The sequence below is a fragment of the Numida meleagris genome, chromosome 1 (genome assembly GCF_002078875.1).
Source record: "Numida meleagris isolate 19003 breed g44 Domestic line chromosome 1, NumMel1.0, whole genome shotgun sequence".
NCBI classification, from domain to species: domain Eukaryota; kingdom Metazoa; phylum Chordata; class Aves; order Galliformes; family Numididae; genus Numida; species Numida meleagris.
In genome coordinates, this window is record NC_034409.1 from 21,090,826 (window position 1) to 21,113,835 (window position 23,010).

The 23,010-nt window shown below is 37.3% G+C and overlaps 1 protein-coding gene across 3 annotated transcripts in view; it reads left to right on the plus strand.

Annotated features, from left to right (window-relative positions):
• The window catches only part of GRM8 (glutamate metabotropic receptor 8), a 326,341-nt gene that overhangs the window by 150,684 nt on the left and 152,647 nt on the right, over positions 1–23,010 (plus strand). For all 3 annotated transcript variants that reach the window (XM_021384769.1, XM_021384768.1, XM_021384770.1), the window contains exons 4-6: positions 921–1,056; positions 2,570–2,724; positions 4,304–4,441. In XM_021384769.1, the coding sequence (XP_021240444.1) occupies positions 921–1,056; positions 2,570–2,724; positions 4,304–4,441 (429 nt within the window). The remainder of the gene's footprint in view (positions 1–920; positions 1,057–2,569; positions 2,725–4,303; positions 4,442–23,010) is intronic.

The following is a 23,010-nucleotide window of genomic DNA, read 5'->3' on the forward strand; positions in this document are numbered from 1 at the left end:
CTTTATATCATTTCTTGGGATCTGTTTTGCTTCTTGTGCCTGACTGACTTTGGGGACAGTTAAGAGCTTAGCATTGTTTTTCAGTTTTTCATTTTACAGGATGCCTGCTAAATATTTCTCTTGCATTTCATTTTCATATTTCATTGACAGGTGGGAAGCCCCATTACTTGAGAAAGAGGTTGCGGTAAAGAACTTCTGAGTGTCTATCACCCTAGCTTAATATCAGTTTAGAAAGTTTACTAAAGCTTTTCCTAGTATGAAGAGATATAAATATCATATCTGAGTTTGTGTTCATTTGTTAATTAACAATTTAGAATTTTCAATGATAACCCACACTTCTTAAATAATTAAGCTAACTTAATTATGAATGTTAACAGTTTGAAGAAATCTGTATCTATTCAATCATAGATAAACGCTTCAATTTCTGTATTTGATTCTGTAGCCAGAGTATTGCTAGCCGTATATTCTCAGCTGAAAAAGCAGAAGTGTTTTATAGTTACTTACCCTAAAGAACCACATTATGAACATATGATAACAATCAAATTGCAGGTCTGCACTTAAATGCAGTCCTGTGACAAGTTTGGGTTCTCAACTGTGACAAATCAGAGTAGTTCTGTGGAACACAGTCCAGCTGAGGCATAGCACAATGCTCAAGGATCTGGCTCAAGATGTTTTAATTTCTACATAAAAAATAAAATAATAGGTAACTGAGCTGTATTTTTACTGCAGTATTAAGTGTGTACATTTGTAAAAGGTATTCTTCAAAATACATAAATAAGGTAACTCTTGGATGGCTGTGCTGCCTTTTATCAGGTGAGCAACTTGCTTTGCCTGCCTGCTAAATTCTTCTTCTCTCTCCTTCCCTCCCTTCCTCCCTCCTCTCTCCTCTCCCCTTTTTTTGTCCTTTTAATTTCTTTCAGGAGGTGTTTGCATTGCTCAGTCACTCAAAATTCCTCGGGAGCCAAGACCAGGAGAATTTGAAAAGATCATCAAACGCTTATTAGAAACTCCAAATGCTCGAGCAGTGATCATGTTTGCAAATGAAGATGATATTAGGTGACTGTGTCTTAATTTCATTTGTTGAATATGTTCTCTCTTCACAGATGTGCACAGTTGACTGGAGAGGAATAGAGTAGAAAGGGGGGATTTAAATTCAAACCAGTGTAAAAATGATTGGAAATTTGATAAGTAATTCAGTTGCAATTATACATTGCTTTGTTCCTTTGTTTCATGGAGAACTGGAATCATAGAATCATCTAGGTTGGAAAATACCCTGACGATCATCAAATCCAACTATCAGCCTGACACTACCAAATTCTATCAGTAAACCATGTCCCTCAGCACCACAACCATATTGTTAAGTACCTCCAAGGATGGCAACTCCTCCACTTCTCTGGGCAGCCTGTTACAATGCCTAGACACCCTTTCTGTGACTGAGTTCTTCCTCATGTCCAGTCTAAACCTCCCTGGTGCAGTTTGAGGCTTTTTTCTCTCTTCCTATCTCTTCTCACCTGAGAAAAGAGACCAACACTCTCCTTGTTGTAACATACTTTTAAATAATTCTGGAGAGTGATGAGGTCTTCCCTCAGCCTCCTTTTCTCCAGACTAAATGGCCGCAGTTCTCTCAGCCATTCCTCATAAGTCTTGGTTTGTCAAGAGCTTCGTTGCTCTTCTCTGAATGCATTCCCGCAAATCAATAATTTTGTGGTAAGGAGCCCTAAACTAAACACAGTATTTAAGTTGTCTCGCCATTGCCACATGCAAGGAGATTGTCACTTCTCTAGTCCTTCTGGCCACACTATTTCTGTTACAGGCCAGAATGCTGTTGGCCTTCTTGGCCACCTGGCCACATTGTTGGCTCATGTTCTGCTGGCTGACCTGCACCTGGAGGTCCTTTTCTGCTGGGACAACTTTTGAGCCACTCTTCCCTGAGCCCGTAGTGCTGCATGGAGTTGTTCCAAGTGCAGCAACTGACACTTAGCCTTATTGAATGCCATAAGATTGGATAGACCCCGTTGATCCAGCCTATCCAGATCCCTCCATAGAACCTTCCTACCCTTTAGCAGATCAACAGTCCTGCCTAACTTGGTGACATCTGCAAACCTAGTGAGGGTACACTTGATTCCCTCATCAGGTTCAGTGATGAAAATATTAAACAAAACTGGCCCCAATACAATACAGGTCGAGCCCTGGGAAACACCACTTATTACTGACCTCCAATCAGATTTAACTCTATTCACAACAACCCATTGGGCTTGGCTTTCTAGTCATTTTTTTGCCCAGTGAACAGTGATAGCCTATTCCAAGTTCCTAACTAAAAGTACAGCTTTAATAGATTATTTGACAACTGAAAAGGAAGAAACGAGTAAGAATGCCAGAAAAATATGTCTAAAAATGAAAAAAATTAAAAGGTACAGCACTGTAGGTTAAGTTCAGTATGCTTGTTATTGAGCATATTTGAGATTGCCCAAATCAGAGCCTATTTGGTTAGTATGAGCTTATTTATGGGATTCTAAAATTCTTTGTAAATGCAGTTTATTTAATTAGGCATTTGTTTATTTATTCACAGGCGAATACTGGAAGCAGCCAAAAAAGCTAATCAGTCTGGACATTTCCTATGGATTGGCTCAGATAGTTGGGGGTCAAAAATTTCACCAGTTCAGCATCAGGAAGAAATTGCAGAAGGAGCAGTAACCATCCTGCCTAAAAGAACATCTATAGATGGTAGGAATGCAATGGGACAAAACCCAGTTCTCCAGTAAAGTTAAAACACTCTAGCTCTTTTAAAAAAAAAAAATAATAATAAAAATGTGCAGTCCTGGAGCTCAGGGAAAGCTATGGAAATAAATATCTTGAGTTGAGTCTACCAATATTCATTAAGTACCTCTGTTGACTTTACATGGGATTAAGTCCTTGAATTCAAGGTACATCTCTCTACTTGGAATTTGGTAACATAATAATTTCTAGATCTTGATTTTTCTATTAGTCTATTTCTAGCTTAGTCCAGTTAAGAACTTAAGTTCTGCAGCATTCAGCTTTTAACTTTCCACTTCCTTGCCCTCAAAGCAGACCACCATCTTAGGTACTTAATTCTCTTATAAGAGCAGATGTAGAGTCAAATGTCTCCAATCACTGAGCAGACTACCAAAAGAAAACTGAAGATAAGGCTGTCTGAAATGTGCCTGTTCTGTGGACTTGTGCAAAACTTCACCTAAGTGAAATTTTCATTCCCTCATTACTAGAGCCTGGAGGGATTTCTATGTTCAAAAAGATAAGTGATTGTTTTGTTAAGGAACTGAGGAAGTGTTTGTTTTAATGGCTTTTGTTTACTTTTAATATAGCTCAAAGCTAAGGAGATGCTGAATCTGCAATTAAGCAATCTTATAATGGTCTAATAACTACAGCACATGTGGAAGAGAGTTTCTTACCCATAGTCTGGTGGTTCTTAGCACAGAAAAAGAAGAACAACAGATGGATGTTAATGAATTGGCTCATTCTCATGGGAGGAGATGCATCTAGGATCTGCATTCCTCTCCTAAACTTTTTTATAAATATTTCTTTGAGAAGCCACTGTATTAACAAACTTTATGATGTAGAGTATGAGACACTCTTCTGGCAAGTGGAGATTGGGTGTTTGTACCACCTCACTCCTGGGATGGTACCAGACATAGTAAGTCCTGGACATACGTGCTCTAAGCTGGTAATTGACTAGAAAAACTGGGCACTATTGATGCTGTTTGGAGAATTTACTCTGATGGAAGTATTTATGAAGAGCTTAATCCTGTTGGTATGTCAGTCATGATTTTATTAAGTCTCCTGGATTGATGGAGTAATACTGATGCAGAATTTGATCAGATTTAAGGGGGAATCTTTAGTTTCTCAACTTGGTGGGAAATTTATGTGACTTGGAAGACTTCAGGTTCAACAGAGAGGTACTCAGTGATTTTAGGTAGCCATGAAGAGAAATTAATTTGAATCATGGCACTTGAGTCAGTTTATCTAATTTCTTGAGGCAGCTAATTCTTTGTTTGGGTCATCTGTTGTATTAAAAATTAAGTTCCCTGAACCATCTGCATGGCTTTTTTTTTTTAATTATAGAATTCTGCTGTAGATTTAGAGATGATGTAACTGCTGTAGGTATTTAAAAATATCTTTATCTACAGCAAATATGGAATAGTAATTAATATATACTATTATTTATTCCTTAGATATCCACAAAAAATATCTTATTATATCTTATTATATCTTATTCTGTATGCTGTTTGATATTTTAATGCCTTCTTCTCACTTCTCTTAAATGTAGGATTTGATAGATATTTTCGGAGCCGAACACTTGCTAACAATCGAAGAAACGTATGGTTTGCAGAATTCTGGGAGGAGAACTTTGGATGCAAGTTAGGATCCCATGGAAAAAGAAATAGCAATATCAAGAAATGCACAGGTAACTGTGATAGTAAAACATTATTTTTAAGTTGTTTATTGGAGTGCAGGAAAGGAACAACTTCCTGTTAGCCTCTCTTGTGTCTCCCTTCAGTTCTCCTGTACAAACTTGTGTTGTAAGAAAAGTGTGACATTTTTCCTCAAACCCAAAGGAAAGTTTCATGGGCAATATTTGAGAAAGTTTGTAGTTAATTTGTGCAAATATAATGATGGTACAGATTTTGTTAAAGTCCTATGACTGTGGCTCTGTTCCATTCCTGTTTTCAGTGACCTTTTATCTCACCCCATGTGTAGTTGTCTACATGCATTTTGTAGTGAACAGGTACATCACGGCAATTTTCATATTGTTATCCCTGAAAAATATAGAGAGCAAATTAAATTACTTTTTAAACTACTGAGGTCTTCATGGTAGGTCAAGTCATGAACTCCTTATTTAGTTTACACACTGTGTATGAGGAGGGAGTAAAAATCAAATCAGTATGTCCTTAATACTTGTCCTTATGTGAAAAGAACAGGATTCTGTATTGTTTTATAAAGCTGCATGTCTCTATGAAGTTTAAGCAGAATTTGTATGTAACTGGCACTGCTGTTCTCAAACATGCTTGCTCATGCATCATACTAAGACACACTGGTCATGACAGATAATAGGGCAGTCACATTAGTAGCTCTGAGTTTTGCCTCACCTCTGAGAGGTTGGCTTTTTGTTGTTCTTGCAGAGCTTGCTGTATAGTTCTTACCTTTAGTCTACTGAGACTGCAGCAGACTGTTTATGTTACTTTTTTTGTATATTTCTGGTGTCTTTTGCTTAATTGCTGCCATCGCCACTGCCAGTACTGGTAGAGACCTTTATCTCTAACTAGTAGTACCAGCAATACCCAGTTTTCTGAACTGTATGTGTAAGTTATCTACATACCTTGACTTTTGATACTGTGTTTCCTTCCATCAAACATTATTTTGCATATGGGATGTGAACATTTTTGTTTGCTTGCTATTCCAGCTTTTCTGGCGGAGTGGTGACACAGTCACACAGGCTTTGTGACAGGACTGCCACTCCAAACTTTCTTGAAACACAAGGTTTGCGCCGGCACCCCAGTTTTTCTGGGACTTTCAGACACACGCTGTGCAGTCTCCAAAGACATGAACCACGAGTCCTACTGCTCCCAAACTGTCAGACTTATTGTATTTGTCCTGTACCATTGACTCAAAGACTTATTGCTTCACAATGCATGGATATATTGCACTGAAATGTGAGAACCATGCACATGCTCACTCATTTCAACATTGACACCTTGTCCTCTGCCTTTTGCCATGAACTCTACCAAAACAAAAAAAGGATGAAAATCTGTGAGTGAAATGATAGCTCACTACTCTAATCTTGTACTCTTTGGTCTTGATTCATGTAAAAGTCATGGCTGTAAAGAGATAATTTTCCTTTTATTATTTGAAGAGGAAAGTAGATGTTTTTTGACATTTTTCCAGTAGAATGAGTAGTGTATAGACTGTGGTTTGGGAGGCTCTAAATGTTACTACAGATGGGCTTCTGACTTTTTGCAGCTCCTATCTGTCAAATTTAAGTACTAATTGAAAAGTAGTGTATAAAATGCGTGGTCCATGTCTTAATAGTCAAATACCAAACTCAGCAAAAACCAAAACATCAGTATGCTGTTTAACACTGTTCCAGCTGAAATCAGGGCATCCTAATTTTCCCATATTTTGTCTGGGAAATGCTCGTTAAAAGGATCATCTTTGTCTTTTGCCCACCAGCCCAGTTTGTGTATATCTGTAGCTGTGGATAACGCTGAAAGAAACCCAAGAATTTGAGATGCAGGAATAGTCTAAAAATATCTTTCTCCAAAGATAAAAACAGGAAACTTGATAAGTATAGAGTTTTTTTTGGCCTTGAGATGGGATATATTAGGCATAAATCCAGCTCTTCATAAAGTAGGTTTCTGGACTGTATAGTTCTTATGAAATGTGCAAAAGTATGAATACAGAGATTTGAAACTGAAGCAAAGATATCACAGAGTACTCTTGCAAAAAAACTTCACTGAGTTGTGAATCTGACAATATTCAGTCTCACTCTTTCAGAGAACTAAAGCTCAGTGATAGAAATAGAAAGTGGCAATAGTGATTAAGATTTAAGGGAGTGTGGTTAAGAATTAAATGAAATTTACTTCCATTAACCTCAAAGAACATTCATATTTGATTCCATTCTAACTGAAAATTCTGAAGGAGTATGTGTATGGACATTTCTTCATATTTGTGTGCATAAACACATGGAAAGCTGTCATTTGGTAAAGTTGCTTACTGTACCATTTTAACATGTGCAATGGGAATCTCAAATTCCAATCTGACATAATGAAATATAGTTCCAGTGAGATTTGTTTTCCCCATAGCATTCCTTCAAGGCATGTGTTTATCACACTGTTTTCTGTCTTTGAACAGTAAAGTGTGGTCCTTTAATAAAACACCAACAAAAATGTTAATTAAAAAAACTCCTTCATGCACATCCTTTTGCAGTTACAGTAGTCTCTCCTTCTGTTATGTATGGTTAGCATTTTAACTGCTGTGCAAACCTAATCAGCCTTTAACTGCCTATAATAACTGACTTCACTTCTAAAAATAAAGATGGAAGAAGAGATTCCAAAAGCATGTAGAGACCTGTGTAAATTAGTCTAATTTCAGTTTGCTCTGTCAAACCGAACTATTAATTTCACTGAAAAAAATCTCAGCACAGCGTAAGAGATCTTTTTCTGGAAACTTTACAAATGTATTACTTGTTTTCTGTTAATGAACCTATTTGAAAATACAACTGTACACCTACAATATCAATAGAAGCAGATTTACTAGTGTATATATATATATCTACAGCCCTATCGTGAGGAATATGTAGAACAAATTCAGAATTTCAATAGTAGGGTGTGAATCTTGTAAAGGCGAAGTGCATTGCTCTCTATTTAGCTTGGGTAGCAGTTTCATTCAAAAAATCTCTCATAAAGTAAGATTTTTCTTCGGTGAGACCTATGAAAAGTTTAAAAAATCATCACAGGTACAAGATAGATGTTGTGCAATTTAGCAGTCAATATTTGTCAGTTGTACCGCAGTTCTCAGAAGGTGCTAAGGTTTAAGAGGGACTGTTTTTGGACACACAGAAGGAGTTGTGTGCTCCTCTACTTTGTGCTGCTTTTGTGTAGTGACCAGTACATCGAGGCATGAGAGACAGAAAGACCAATTATTACTTTCTCTTCCTTTGCTGTTTGCTATTTTCTTGAGTCTCATTTGAAACACTGCTTATGAATGTAGCTTATAAATCCTTTGCAGAAGGATTTTTGACTTTTTATTCATGTTTATAAAATGTCTACTGCTATTTTGTGTAAGTACAATAGTACGAAGTAAAGATTACATTAGCCAGATTGTGCTCCTACAATAAAAAGCAAGAGCTAAGTTGGTTGTTGAATCTTTGTGACCCATCGCATCATTTGGATACGTGAGACTTCGAGGACTATTTGTTGTACTGATATTAATTGTTTATTACTTTCCTTTTGACTTTAACTCAGAATTATGAAAATTTGATCTAAATAAACATTTGGTCCTCTTGTAAAGGACTGGTTCCAGCCCTTACTCCTGAAACTACGGAAGAATTCCAGAAGATTCAAGTAGTATTTAATCCCAGCAGCAGCTAATATGCAAAAATATTATTCAATATGCCTTAAGGCCATCACATCAGGGGACCTAGCATGTGCTGACCATTCATTGATTTAATTTCATCATTTCACTTGCTGTTATCCATTTTGTTATTTCACTAGGTAGTACTTTCAAATCTCTTTATACTATATCCAGTGCATAGTCACTTCTCAATCTAGCTGTCAAACATTAGATTGAGCTACAAATCATGTCATTTAAAAAAGCTTCTTATTCTAGTATGAGAAATAAATTGTTGATGTACTCCCTAGACATCTTTGTTTCTCTATAGTTTTATTCATAAATAGGAATTCAAGTCTTGTATTCTGTTGGGAAATGTATCAATTTTGGATTTAGAATGTTTTATGAAGTTATGAGTCATATTCCACTCCACAATAGTTTAGTGTATGTTGCCATATGAAATTTGATACATTTGCTGCCAAGTTGGAATACTTGCAGTGTGCATATGTATGTGCACATGTGTATATATGTGTTCATTAGTGACTTAGGAGGCCAGAAATTCTAATTCCAGCTCAGACCTCTGCAAAACAGGCATAATCCAGTGAATGAATTGTTGCTTCAGGTACCATTTTATCTGAATTTTGGAACTGCTCCTCCTGAAGTATAGCCTCAGAAAACTAGCAAATGATGTTACTAATGATATAGCTTAGGTGTAACGCATGTAAGAATGTCATCTGTATTAAATCATTGTTCCTGGGAGGCAATAAGAATTTACTGTCATTTCCAGTACCTGCTCAACCTCTTTGAAAAGATTCTAGTAAAAGGGAAGAGTCACTAGTTAAAATGTTAAATGTTGCGTTCCATTCTTCACCTGTTTGCTCTTTTCCTCTACCACCACCAAGTCCTTGATGTGAATGGAAAGATGGGCTCTGTAGAAACCTGAGTCACATATATCTCTCTTCAGGTAGGAATGATATCTCTTGTTTTCCATGCTGAGGAACTTGTAATCCTCTCTTCTGAGAGGAATGAAGAATTGTTTTAGTTTTGTATATGCATCCGTGCTATTATTCAAGCATTTGTATGTATGCAAAGCATTTATATATATATAATGTATATATATATACATATACCTATATATATGTACCTATTATATATATGTACCTATGTATATATATATACCTGCTATATATATATATATATAGCAGGTATACTTGCTACCTGACTAGATATTAATTACAATAAAACAATAAAAAATAGTTTGAATCTTAAAAAATAATGTTAGCTGCATAATTGTCAGTGTCCTCGGATTTGGCCAGACAAACCATTCATAGGTTACTTACCCTTCAGATTTGTTGAGCACTGTCCAAACATTCTAGTGCTGTTCTGTCAACTGAAGAATTTGGAGGTGAAACTCCATTAGCAAGGCTGGCAGTAGGCATATTAATGTGACTGAAAAGATTCTCCAGTGTTCATAGGTCAGTGATCAGAGGACATGATACATTTTTTCCTGGTCTGTTGCCTGGGGAGTTGGACAGGGAGAGAGTGGCTTCTCTGAGGTATCTTCTTCCTCAGTGGCCCAGGTACCCTGTGACTTTGTCTGTGTTACCAAACACTGCAGCTCTGTAAGGCACAGCAGTTATTTCTGAGTGTCAGAGATCCTCACTGTATCCTTTCAGCAGATTTTACTTCAGGTTGGCTGTAGTATATAGTTCTTTGAGCTGAAGGGCTATACCTATATTCCCGCTGCTCATCCTTATTTTTGTCTTCTGGAAGGAACTGGGATTGGACACAGTGAAACTGCTCTGCTATGTGAACGTGGAGTCAGTGAGGAACTGAAGTGTTTCAAAGTGTGCTCTTTAGCCAAATTAAATGTGAGTGTAGCTGTGCTAAAGGAACTGAGCAGGTAGAGTTGAAGACATGGGGAAGAAAATCTCCTTCTAATGTTTTCAGAGAGTCTGCATCACAAGGAGAAACACTGCCTCATTATATTGATTCCTCCAACTAAGTATATACAGTCTTCTCTGTGCTCAATTCCTGGGAAAAAAAAAAAAAAGAAAGACTGAACTTTGTCCTTATTTGCAGAAGACCATTAACTACAAACTACCATCATATTATTCCACTGATAAGCTATTCTGAAGTGAAAAAAGCCTATTTAGTATGTAGTGCAATTTTTGTAGTCTACTTTTTACATTCTGGGAACGTGCAGTGATTCTATGTATATACATTTAAATTTACCATACATACTTTCTCAGTAGATCCCCAAAAAAGGTAGCTTGTTTGTCTTGTTTCATGACTGTAGAAAAATGTCATCTCACACGTACGCAGGAATATGGAGTGACTTCTATTATAGACTGCATATACAGAGCTGATTACCAAACAGCTTCTTTATTTGTTAATACTTAATTTGCAAGTTATCAGCAAGTTAAGAGAACAAGGGAAAAGAAAGTAGTAAAGTAAAGAAAATTACGTGATCTTTCTGTTGTGATATTTTACTGATTAATTATGTTTGATATTTTGAAAGTTTCAACTTATTCAGATGTTAGATACCACCAATATCCTAAGTAAATCTATGTATGTTATATTTCTGTAATAGATTTGTAATATAATCAGTATAGGTAAATTAAGTGGTTTCATAATTTCATGAAGCAACAATGAAAATACTTACTGCTTTTACATAATGAATATTTTCAATATATTGATGAGAAATTATGAACCTGTATAATCAATTTGATTCATAAGTAATTACTCACCTTTTGAGAATGGGAGTTCAAATTGGTCATCTGTAAACAGAAGCAGATGTTTTTTAATCTACTCAGTAGAATTTTATTGCAGAAATAAACCTAGCAAAATCAGTGGGGCATATGTAATGGGCTGTGGAATAAATCAGTGTAGAAAAGGAGGTCAGAATTTGGCTTTTAATGGATAAGCATATCCATTAAATGTACCAGTTATAGTTCAGTATTTCCAGAATCTTGTTTCCAATATTTGAGATAAATATATTTGCATGATGCGTTCTTATGAAAGGTCAGGTAGAAGTCCAGGCGTTCTCAATTTGTGTTACAATCAGTACCCAGAGGAGGAGAGGTATGTTTGATACATTGAACTTACGCTGGTTAACTGCATGGCTGGACATAAAGATTTTGACGCAGATTCTAGCTCTCGACTAGTGTATGTCCAGGGCTGCCAGGATTGTCCTTGGGTAGAGCTCATGAGCTCACAAGGCAAGACTTAACTAATTGTTTAATTTCTGACAGGCAACCTCTATCTCAGTAAGCTGTTCAGGCTGGTATGATTTACCATGTGAGACATCTGTCTCTCTCTTCATTGGCTGTGATGAAGACAGACTTAGTTGACCCATTTGGATGAGGTGCCTCACATTCTCATTGCTCAAGTCAAGTGAAATGAGTCTCCTTACATGGTTGCATGGATCATCACCGTCTCTGAATGAATTTGTGTGACTGTTTGCCTACTGATAATATAACAGATTTTCAGAATATTGTATTCTGTTGAATTACCTAAAATATTTAAAGGGATTTATTGTAGAAGGTTTATATATCAGGTTTATAGAATCATGGAATAGAATCATAGAATGGCTTAAGTTGAAAGAGTCCTTAAAGATCATCTAGTTCCAGCCCCTTGCTGTGGGCAGGGTTATCAGCCACTAGATCAGAGGTGCCCAGGGCCCCATCCAACCTGGCCTTGAATGCCTCCAGGGATCGGACATCCGCAGCTTCTCTGGGCAGCCGTGCCAGTGGCTCACTGCCCTCTGAGTAAAGAATTTCTTCCTAACATCTTACCTAAATTTCCCCTTTTAGTTTAAAAGCATTCCTCCTTGTCCTATCACTATCAGACCATGTAAAATGTTGGTCCACCTCCTGTTAGTAAACTCCCTTCAAGTACTGGAAGGCCACAATGAGGTCTCTCTGGAACCTTCTCTTCTGCAGGCTAAACAAGCCCAACTGCCTCAATCTTTCTTCATCAGAGAGCTCCTCCAGTCCTCTGATCATCTTCTTTGTGGCCCTTCTCTGGACCTGTTTCAACAGTTCTTGTGCTGGAAGCTCCAGGCCTGGATGCAGATGGGGCCTCACAGGGGCAGAGTAGAGGGGAACAATCACCTCCCTCACTCTGCCAGCCACTCAAGATTTTTTTAAAGATTGAATATTGAAACTTTCTAGACTAGAACCTTTTATCCCATGATAAGATAATCCCAGGAGATAGACAAATTAAGGCTTTAAGATCTTTGATGAAAAAAAAAAAAACGGAAAAGAGAGACAGACAGATATACAAACACAGCAAAGCAAAGCGATCCAGTGATTTCTTGGTGTCAGGTGCTGATCTTCAGTGGTGTTTGGTTGTTGGAGATTGTGTTGTTCAGTTGACAATGACTACAGAACAAAATCTCACTTATAGTCTGAAGTGGCTGAGCCAGCTCTTTTACAGTGACAGCTTCTGGCTTAGGGATCTCAGCAGGAACTCCCTTGTTCTCATCTTCCAGGCCTTGCAAATTGAAGTCAGCAGATAAGAGGAAGCAGGGAGATGCCAGCTTGTGTATCGCCTTCAGAGGATACAATGGTATCATCTCCCAGTCTCCTGTATCAAGCTGGTTTCATTTGCTCCCAGGCCAATTCTTCAGCCAATAAACACTCCTGAGCCCTCCCTTTTGATGGCAGACAACTCCAAATAAATGCTTTGAAATGTAAAACTGTCCACAGTGGACAGATTTGAGACACTCCTTACCAGTCTCAGACAAAAAGTACATGATCTGCGTACGTGATCAAAACTGCTAGTGTTGTGATGTAACATGCAATGTACCTTCTGAAAAATAAATTATTTTGAATTATTAATTAGCTGAATCATTAAACAATAGGTGATCCATGGGCTTTTACTGCATCTTCTGGGTTGTAGTTTTGGCAGCCAACAGTGGTCTTGGCTGGTTTGTTACTATCTTAGATAAATTTCATGATTGTGAAGCAGAAGGTCAGTCTACTACAGGCATTCCATCTGAGACCCCCAAATGCTTGCAATGGGCTAGATGCCTTCAAAATATTTGCAGTCTTTTCAGCTGATGCTACAGTCTGTAATGCTGCTCGTGTTTTCCCTTCTTTACCTTGTGCACAAGTGTGAAGTCTTTGGGCCAGATTGCAATATTTTATTTTATTTTTATTATTTTATTTTTATTTTACTGCACTTTGGTTTCAAGCAAGGAAGAAAAATGAGCTGGCATTTGTGTGTTATAAACCTGTTTGGAGGAGTCTGGTGGAATACGAGTGCCACATAAACATTGTTTGGCTTATAAAATAAGGATGCTTTTTCACTCTCACTGTTCAGTTCTGACTGATGGTAAACTTTGTCCAGAGCAATATCCTTGAAAGAGATGTTCATCAGAGACCCTAGATCAACAATTATTCTCTCATCTTGAAATGAACAAATCATTTCCAGCTCCAGAAGCACCTCAAGGTAACATTTTAAATCGTCTTTTCCTATGACTTTTTTTAACTACAGTAAGAAAAAGAAATGAATTATTTTTATTCCTTACATATTTTGAAATTGAGCCTAAGACTTTAAAAGTGTGTAGGTTGCTCTGAAAGTACTGCCTCCTACTTATTTCCATGGAAACTACAATAGATACAAAGAGCACAATTACACTGTTTGATAGATCAAAGTCTCAGCTACAAAATGCTATTTTTCAACACAGTCAACATCATTAGCTTTGTGTTTTTACCAGCAATGAACAAGAGCCTGCATTCTGGGCTTTTGGAAATCTATACCAGAGGAGGTGACCCACTGTTGCTGTCACCACTGCTGAAATGCATCACTTATTGCATCACTGTGCTGGCATCCACTGTTTGGTCTCCATAAATGTTCAGAGAATGTCAATGTCAATGAGTGCAATTTTTTTTTTTGGCAAAGAGGAATTCAGTGACTTGCTTCATCCACGCTTCCAAGTCAGATGACAATTTGTCAGACTGCCCCTCTGCTGCCATCTGTCACACTGTAACAAAATGTCATGGAATATTGGTGGGAAGGTTCAACCTCTACTGCCATAACACCAACATCTGCTTCTGATGTCAGGTGCCAACATAATAAAGTCAGAGGCATTACTTTCAGAGCACCCCCCAGAGTAGTTTTAGGAAGATTGTGTTAGCCTGGGCAGTGATGGAATAAACTCTAAAGTTCACTGAACCTTCTTCCTGAAAATGAAACCCAAAAATATGACAAATAGTCCATTTGTGTAGATTACTAGAATATGTGCTTTTTTTTTTTTTTTACAACTTTGGGGACAAAAATGTTAGTGCTGCCAAATGACTTCGTTAGAGAAAAACAATTTGTAAAACTGACTAATTGGTAGCATTTACCAGACTATGAGAAAAAAGGCACTTTTTTTTTTTTTTTGTACTGCACTTCTACTTAAAAATATGTAATGCTCCTTAAGTTCTAGGCAAACACTAAGCAAAGAACAATGTATAGATCACAAAGTAGCTACAGAGTCTGCAATAAATAGTTCCAAACAAATAGCTTCCCTAAGATTACAGATGTCTTTCACACAGTTCGGAAAGCAAAAAGGAGGCTAAGTTTGCTGTACAAATTGCTCATTATTTACTGATAGAAAAAGCACATGCATTCATGGTTTCATTCCTCAAACTCATCTTATTGCTTTGATTTTTTAATTAGACTGGATAGCATTCTAAAATTTCTGCAACATTGGAGTCAAAGTTTCACAGGAAGAAGCTTACTCATGAACTTTCAGTACCTCACCATTGGATTTGAGATAAAACCTGTATTTGCAAATGTGTTTTAAAATAGAGAGGAGAAAAATATTAAAAGGAAGAAGAGTTAATGCACTTTATTAGTTTGTACAAAGTCTTCATGTCAGCTAGCAGAATTGGAAGTGAGTATGTGAAGGTCTTTTACAATTGCAGTTTCTGTGTGCAGTAGAATAATGTAGAATGTAAAGATTGACACCTGACAGCCTGCAGGAAAAAAGACAAGTAAATCCACATATTATGCCATATCTTCAGCACTTTTGCAGCAGAGGTATGTATGGCCAGGAAATTGGGATATCGTAAAATTTTCCTGAAGCTCTGTGTTAAACATTGCTCCTTTACACAGCCTCTGACTAACCTATATCTTTGTAAACTGCAGTATGAGACTTTCTTGCCTGTGTTGAATTTCAGATGAGTATTAACATTACTTTCCATTATATCTGAAGTATTTTCTGAAACTCATCTGTGAATTTTTTATTTTATTTAATCTATGACAATAATAAAGGAAGCAGGGTTTGTGATATCACGCTAAATATTTTGCAAATTAGTTGCACAGAAATAAAAAATAAAGTACGTGTAATAGCCAAATATTCAATACAATACAGGAGCGTTACCTTATTGACATGAAGAGGTATGAGATTTGAGAGGAGATGGCCCCCAAATGAGAGTAATAACTTGATTTTGTGTAGAAATCACAGAGAGGTCAGGAATCAAAGGCTGTGTAGGATGAGAAAAGCTTTAAAGGAACGATCAGAAGGGAAGCTACATTGCTTTTCACTTCAGAAGACAAGTTTTAGATCTTAAAAGAAGGACAAAAATGAGCAGATCTTTATAGACAGGTTATACAGAGCCTTGAAGTAGAGACAGGAAGTTTGAACATCTTGTAAAAAGGGACCAAGAATTTGGCCTCAGCAATTCTATATTCTAAAACTCTCTAGTATTGATGAAAGGAAAATTGTACGTGGGAGGGAACTGCAGTGCATATTACTCCTTGAAATCCCTTTTGGTCTGCTGTTAAATGGTTCTGTTTTCCATGGTTTATCCTTTTTATTTCTCTCAACTAAGCATGAATCACTCTTCTGAAATTAAAAAAAAAATATATTGCAGCCTCCTTCACTGTGATACTGTATCATTTTGGCTTTTGCTTTTAGAGCCTTTACAATTAGGACTATATGGTCACTTTCAGTTCTACATGTGACAGAAAAAAAAATGCTTACAGAATTCAGTGCTTTTACCAGCCTCCTTGCCTTTTTGTAATGTCCCTTTAACAAACAAACAAGCAAGCAAACAAACATTAACACTGTATACAGATTTCTTGTATTATTTTATTTTATTTTATTAGAAAGATGTCATCTCTGACCATATTTTCTTTGCAGCTATAAAGGTGCTCATTCACAGACCTATCTGAAGCTGGATCTGATGTTCTCTGCCAGATAAAACCAAACACCAAAGTGTTAATTCTGCACAAAGTCTGTTGTCATTTTTCATTACAAGACATTTGGTTCACAGTGTTCACATTGTTAGTAATTCTTTTATAAAACTGAGAGGAGTGTTGGTCAGTGCTCAGCTGAACATGAGCCACCAGTGTGCCCAGGTGGCCAAGAATGCCAGTGGCTGGCATTGTATCATCCCCTGTACTGAGCTCTGGTGAGGCTGCAGCTTGAGTAGTGTGTTCAGTTTTGGGCCCCTCACTACACAAAAGACTTTGAGGCCCTGGAGCGTGTGCAGAGAAGGGCAACGAAGCTGGTGAAGGGGCTGGAGCACAAGTCTTATGTGGAGCAGCTAAGGGAACTGGGATTGTTCAGTCTGGAGAAGAGGAGGTCCAGGGGAGACCTCATTGCACTCTACAACTTCCTGAAGGGAGGTTGGGATGAGGAGGGGTTCGGCCTCTTCTCCCAGACAACAAATAGGACCTGAGGAAATGGCCACAAGTTGTACCAGGGGAGATTTAGATTAGAGATAAGGAAAAACTTTTTCTCTCAAAGAGTGGTCAGGCGCTGCAATGGGCTGCCCAGGGAGGTGCTGGAGTCACCGTCCCTGGAGGTGTTCAAGAAATATGTGGATGTGGTACTAAGGATCATGGTTTAGTGGGAAAATATTAGTGGTAGGTGGACAGTTGGACTAGATGATCTTAGAGGTCTTTTCCACCCTTAATGATTTTATGATTTTATGATTCACATTTGCTGTAGTTCAGTTCATTAAATCCTTTATTAGCAAGTTTTTCACAAGGTTTATGTTTTCCAAAGTACTTTCTTAAATGGAATTTTGAATGCTAGTTTAAATTACTTCCCATCTGAGGGTGAGGATTTTAATTACATTGTGCTCAGGCATTTCATGTGTAATCGTGCCTTCAATCAATTTGCTGTGCAATATTTAGAAATATAGCTCCACCATGCAGGTAAGCCATACAAGTCCTACTTGTGCATCTGTGTAGGACCACACTGAAATCAGGAGCATTTCACATCTGAAAGTACTTAAGAATGATTATGGCAACGCGCAGCATGTCTTCAATATATTTTCTACCTACGTAAAAATATTCCATGGCTAGTTCCACAAAGAAATAGTAATTTTAAGGGCTTGCAGCTTGCTTTCTTATGATACTTCCCTACAGAGTGCATTATTAATATTTTTCAATGGTCATATTTTCAACTTTATATGTAGAAAAGAAAAAGGGAAAAAAGGGGACAGACTCTTTAGTAGGGTCTGTGGTGATAGAACAAGGGGAAACAGCTTCAAGCTCAGGGAGGGTAGATTTAAGTTAGATATAAGGAAAAATGTTTTACAGTGAGGGTGGTGAGGCACTGGAACAGGTTACCTAGTGTTGTGGTTGATGCCCCGTCCCTGGAGACTTTCAAAGTGAGTCTGGATCAGGCCCTGGGCAACCTGATCTAGCTGTGGTGTCCCTGTTCATTGCAGGGGACTAGATGACCTTCAGAGGTCCCTTCCAACTCTAAGGATTCTATGATTCTGTGAGATTCATTTCTGAATCAAAAGGGTGATGGTATAACCCTATTCCTTGGCTTTTGACATCCATGCAGATCTACTCTCTGATGCATTCCATTTTTGAATATTACCACAGTGTGCAGCATACCTGTATGTTTGTCTCTGATAGCAATTATTCTCACTGTATAAAACCTCCCTTCCCTCTGCCTTAATTCCATTGTCATCCCTATGTGTATGTAAGGCCGCAGAGGATGCTGCTGGAGCAAAATATTCTCCCCTTTCCCTTCCATTCCCCTCTCTTAAGTCTTTATGTTACTGATCTTTAATTCAGTACAGGAGCTTTAAGCAGGATGTGAAGAACAGCTGAGGGAGTTATTAGTGGTCAGAGCAGGCTGCAGTGAGAGGGAGGAGCTGGGGAGCTGTGGCATCTGGATCTTGGGGCTGGACCTCTTGGTATTGACAGGGACTGGCAGGCCACGGAGGAGATGTTCACAGTCCCCTCTTCCTCACTCCCAATCTCAGATGATATGTTTAAACTCTTCAAGAAAATGGAGCATTTCCAATGTCTGCTGTTATACATTCAGGACCTATTTCAGAAAGTAGAAAAAAATACAATAAGGGTCAAAACCTTTATTCTTAATTTATTATTCAGAAAATTCTCTTGAGAAGCAGAACTGTAAAGATCAATCTTCTATTTCACAAAGGATTTTGACATTTGGAATTGAAATTAAAACAGACTATTTTAAAATTCCAAGCAAATGAGTATTAAACCTTATTCTACATCAATGAAATTATTACAGCACTATTTTATCTAACAAAAAATCGAGCACATGTAAACAGAAGTTTCAAATTAATTCAGTTCTGAAATGTAAAAGTCACATTTTCAACAAACTTCTAATTCCAATTTTTTTTTTTATTATTTTTCCTGCAAACTGAATACATGTTTTAGATGAATACATGTTTTAGAAAGTATTTTTGCTATGATGGAAATATTTTCCCTAGTGGAAAGTAGCTCTGTAAAGAAGCATTCTAGTAAGTCTGTGGTTTAAGATGAGAAAGAACAAATGATTTGGAACCCCGAAAAATATTTTTTATCAGAGTATTGTTTAATAGTTCATAGTGTACAGTATGTATGTGAACAGTTTCCTATGTAAATATTTACCTAGCACACAGTTAATGATGGATACAATAGTGACAGCAGGTATAGAGGACAGGCTGATTATGATGAATCATACAGATAAAAACTGTGACATTGATGTCTAGTAATTTTCCATATCTCTGGACAGTGGATTTATCTCTCTATAGAGCTATTTTTCAGAAGAGGATATCTAATCTATGCATTCAGTCTCTTCCTTGAAATCAAAGGTGTCATTGTAGAAGTGTAATAATGTCAGGTGGGAGCCAGGTGTACTTAACATTCACGTATTTTGTGAAACCCAGCTATGTCAGTAAGTACAAGAGGTTGAAGCTCTCTGGAAAATGCAGAACTGGTGCTCTTAAATTATTATTACTAATTTTTTTCTACATATTTCCAAACATTTCAGCAGTTCTGTCTCTTATTTTATCCTCTTCTATGGATGCTTGAAAAAGATTGGGATAAAAACTTTGACAAGTTACTGCACAGAAATCACAAGGACATGTTACTTGACATATTTGCAGCAGTATCATGACGTTACAACTGAAGTAGTTCTGTTTCATGACAAATTATTGTGAAAGCTATGTTTTTCACTGTTTGTTTTTAATTCAAAATACATGGATTGTTGTGGAAATCTCATCTCTAACCCAAGGCTTTCTTGTTCAGAGGATACCTTAATCTTCTTCCTTAGTTGTGGAGACAATTCTATTGTTCTGACATTCAGAAAAAAGGTTATTGATGGATAACATTTGGTTGTTTATGGAGCATGTCTCTCTTTCCTCGTTGCTATTCATACTGTACAACATAAAAAATCCTGGTTATTCATGAGGAACCCACAAAAAGAACACAACTACCTGAACATAGATTTCTTCCTGGCTGTGATTATGTCAGCTGACAGGCTTTGGTGGAGGGGAAGCACCTGGTGACTGTGAAGGTTAAGCGGTCGTCAGGGCTCCAAGCAAAGCAAAGTCTCCAGTCAGATTACTGGCTGCTTTACTTTCTGTTCAGCCATGTGCACCCTTCAAGATATCTTGTTTCAGAACCATGCATTGTATTAATACACTGTAGTTTTGATACAATCTCAGTTATTGGTAATTTAAATGCAGAAATTTCCCCATAATGTGAAACTGAGACACGATCTATTGATTGCTAGTTCAAACATAGACTGCTAATATTTAAGGGTTTGATGTTGATTATTAATGTGTTTGCTTGTGAATAGAACTATGCTATAAAAACCTAGTCCCATTGTCCATTCCTACTAACTGAAAAAAAAAGAGAATAAAGAAAAGAAAGGAAATGTTATTTCTGTCCTGTCCTAAATAATGTATTTCCAATTTATTTGATTACTTATGCACTGTGTGCCGTAAATTAACCTGGTCAGTAAATCTCTACTACCCCGTAAAAATCGTTTACACCTGTATGTGCTTTCTGATCTGTCTTCTTCCACTTCCGTTGGGCTATGTCACTTACATAAACTGAGCTTAATTATTCTCAGATGAATTGGATTAGAATCCAACTGTGAGAAGACCTAGAGTACTTGTGTGGAGGTAGGAACCTGGTGAGGCTGTACATCCCACCACGTGCTTCCTGGCATTGTGGTCTGATGCTTTCAGCTCTGGGGAGTGCATCCCTTTCTGATTTTCCTTTGATTGCAGTATGCTACTCCATGTTACACCAAATTGTTCTAGTCCCATGGGAAAGGCAATAATGCTTCAAACTTGCATTTCATAGTCTGTTAGAAAGCCTATTTGCAGAATACAGGATATGTCATTTGTAACTCAGGTGCTGAACTCCTCTTCTCTGAGACACATGAGAACTTTAAAAAAATCTTAAAGCTCAAAGAAGTCTGGCTACACTGACACTTGAAATGTGTACAGGACAGAAATGCAGATAATTCTGGCAAATGAAGGAGGAACTTCAGTTGGCTGAGGCTGATGTCTGAAAGAGAAAATGCTAATTCATATCAAATGTAAAATAGAGTCTAGATCAGATGGGAAGAATTACAGCATTAAATAATTTTGTTGCAAGGAAGGGAGAAAGGAAATATATATATTTTTTAATTTTGCCCTTGTATTTAATGGTTTTATTTCTCTGTTATTAGCTTCTTTTACTTATCTTCTGTTCTCCTTACTCCTTTACTGTGATTAGTAGAGTTTACTGAATCACTGTATAGAAGCAACTTTTCGATCAGCCCTTCTTTGTTATGTCTTATAATCAGAATATGATAATGAAAAAATGATACGAGTTTTTACTGCAGCTATTCTATGTGAGAGTCCAGTAAGTCTGAATTGTTTTGACCATTCTCATTTATAGATGCCAGTCGTTTTTTTTGGTGGCAACTGATTCCCAGGTGAGACTCATTGTCCTTTACAGATGGAATGCACAACTTGTTTCCATTAGCTGGGTCAGGGTGTTTAAAATCAACTTGCAATTTTGTTTCACCTACATTGTGACTCAGTGGTAAAATGCATTAATAAGAGTTTAGAAATAATAATGATATTTACACTTGGACATAGCACACTTTGAGGATGTGCCTTACTAGTGTCACAGAAATGGTGCAGGTTCATAGGAACAGATTTATTTCTTATGCTCTTCTAAATTTCCTGTGGAATGCTGAGTGCATTAGGATCCATGGTAACCGTGCCTGCTGCAGCACTGTATTACTTTTCTGTTGATAATGCAAGTCCATCTAATTAGGACCAAATGTCAGGGTGCTAAGAGGAGCAGGTGGCACCATTTGTATCTGAAGTAAATACAAACACAGTCTTTATGTGCAAAATCAGACGAAATAAAGCCTTTTTGAGAAATCTATTATAGCTGGCTTGTCTGATGAATAAGATCTGAGAGAGAATTACAAATGGTGACCCATTGATGTAATGGATAATGTCAACTCTAGGCTGAATCAAATGCTACTGAGGGGAAACATTTGGGGCTTGAAACCTTAAAGGAACAAAATGGATTCTCTTTGGAATTGAGACTGTAAGTTTTGGCATTTGGAAATTCCATGGTTCTTTTTGGGCTCATGTTCTATTTTAAAAGTTGTTAGGAATAATGATAATTGTGAATAGTAAGAAGTTGGAGAATTTTAATAATCTTGATTTTCATGAAATACTAAGAATCGTGAACAAGGGTGCCTAAGCTGTGTCTTTAGGTGGACTTTAAATACCTAAATCTCCCAGTGACTCAATGCCTATGTAATGATAGTGTGAATGGGCCCAAAGTGAAAGAACTTATTAGCAACCTGCAAATCACTCTGTCTAGACACCTAGATTTGTCTCTGTTTTTGTGTAGAGACCTTCAGAAATCTAACAAAGGTCGTTATCTGGAGGTGGCTTATGTATGGAGGACAGCTATAAGTTATGGGTCCTCAGAAAAACTTCACTATAATCCATGTTCATGGCTCAAACCATCACAAGGCCAGAGACCAGGGGATAGGATTTCAAATGTGTATCTGTCTTATTTTCTGTGGGAAAACAAATACCGTTTCTCACTTGTCAGTTATCAGGAACAAAATTGATGTCAGGAACAAAATATGCCGTGACACCTTGTGTCTCACACTTCTTCCTGTCACTGACACCCAGGTGTCCAGGGCAGGCCCTTGTGTGGCACCCTGCCAGGCCGCAGCTAAAACATTGCTTGGACACCACCTTTACGGCTGCATAGAAAGTCAGAACTGAAGGATATGGGGACCTTTATGTGGGTCGTCTGCACCTGTGCATATCTCACCTACAGTGACTTCATTGATGATCTCTGGACTGCAAAGACAAAGCTTCATTTCCACATTGTGCCAGTCTTCTTATTTTTCTGATGTAGAAGTAGTCACTATGGTGACATATACACTCTGTATTTAAATTTTAAGCTTTTTTTCTAAAATAGCTTAGTTAATCTGACAACAGATACATAAATAAGATTTACAATTCCATCTAGAATATAAAAAGGTGTGCTTTCTTATATTACTACAATTTAGTAACAATTTTCACTCCCTTCTATTTATAATGAAATAATAACTCTTATTTTTCTTTTTTTAAGGGTAATTTAATTATGAGAAAGAAAATGAGACTGTGATGAATGTATTTTGTGAAGAGC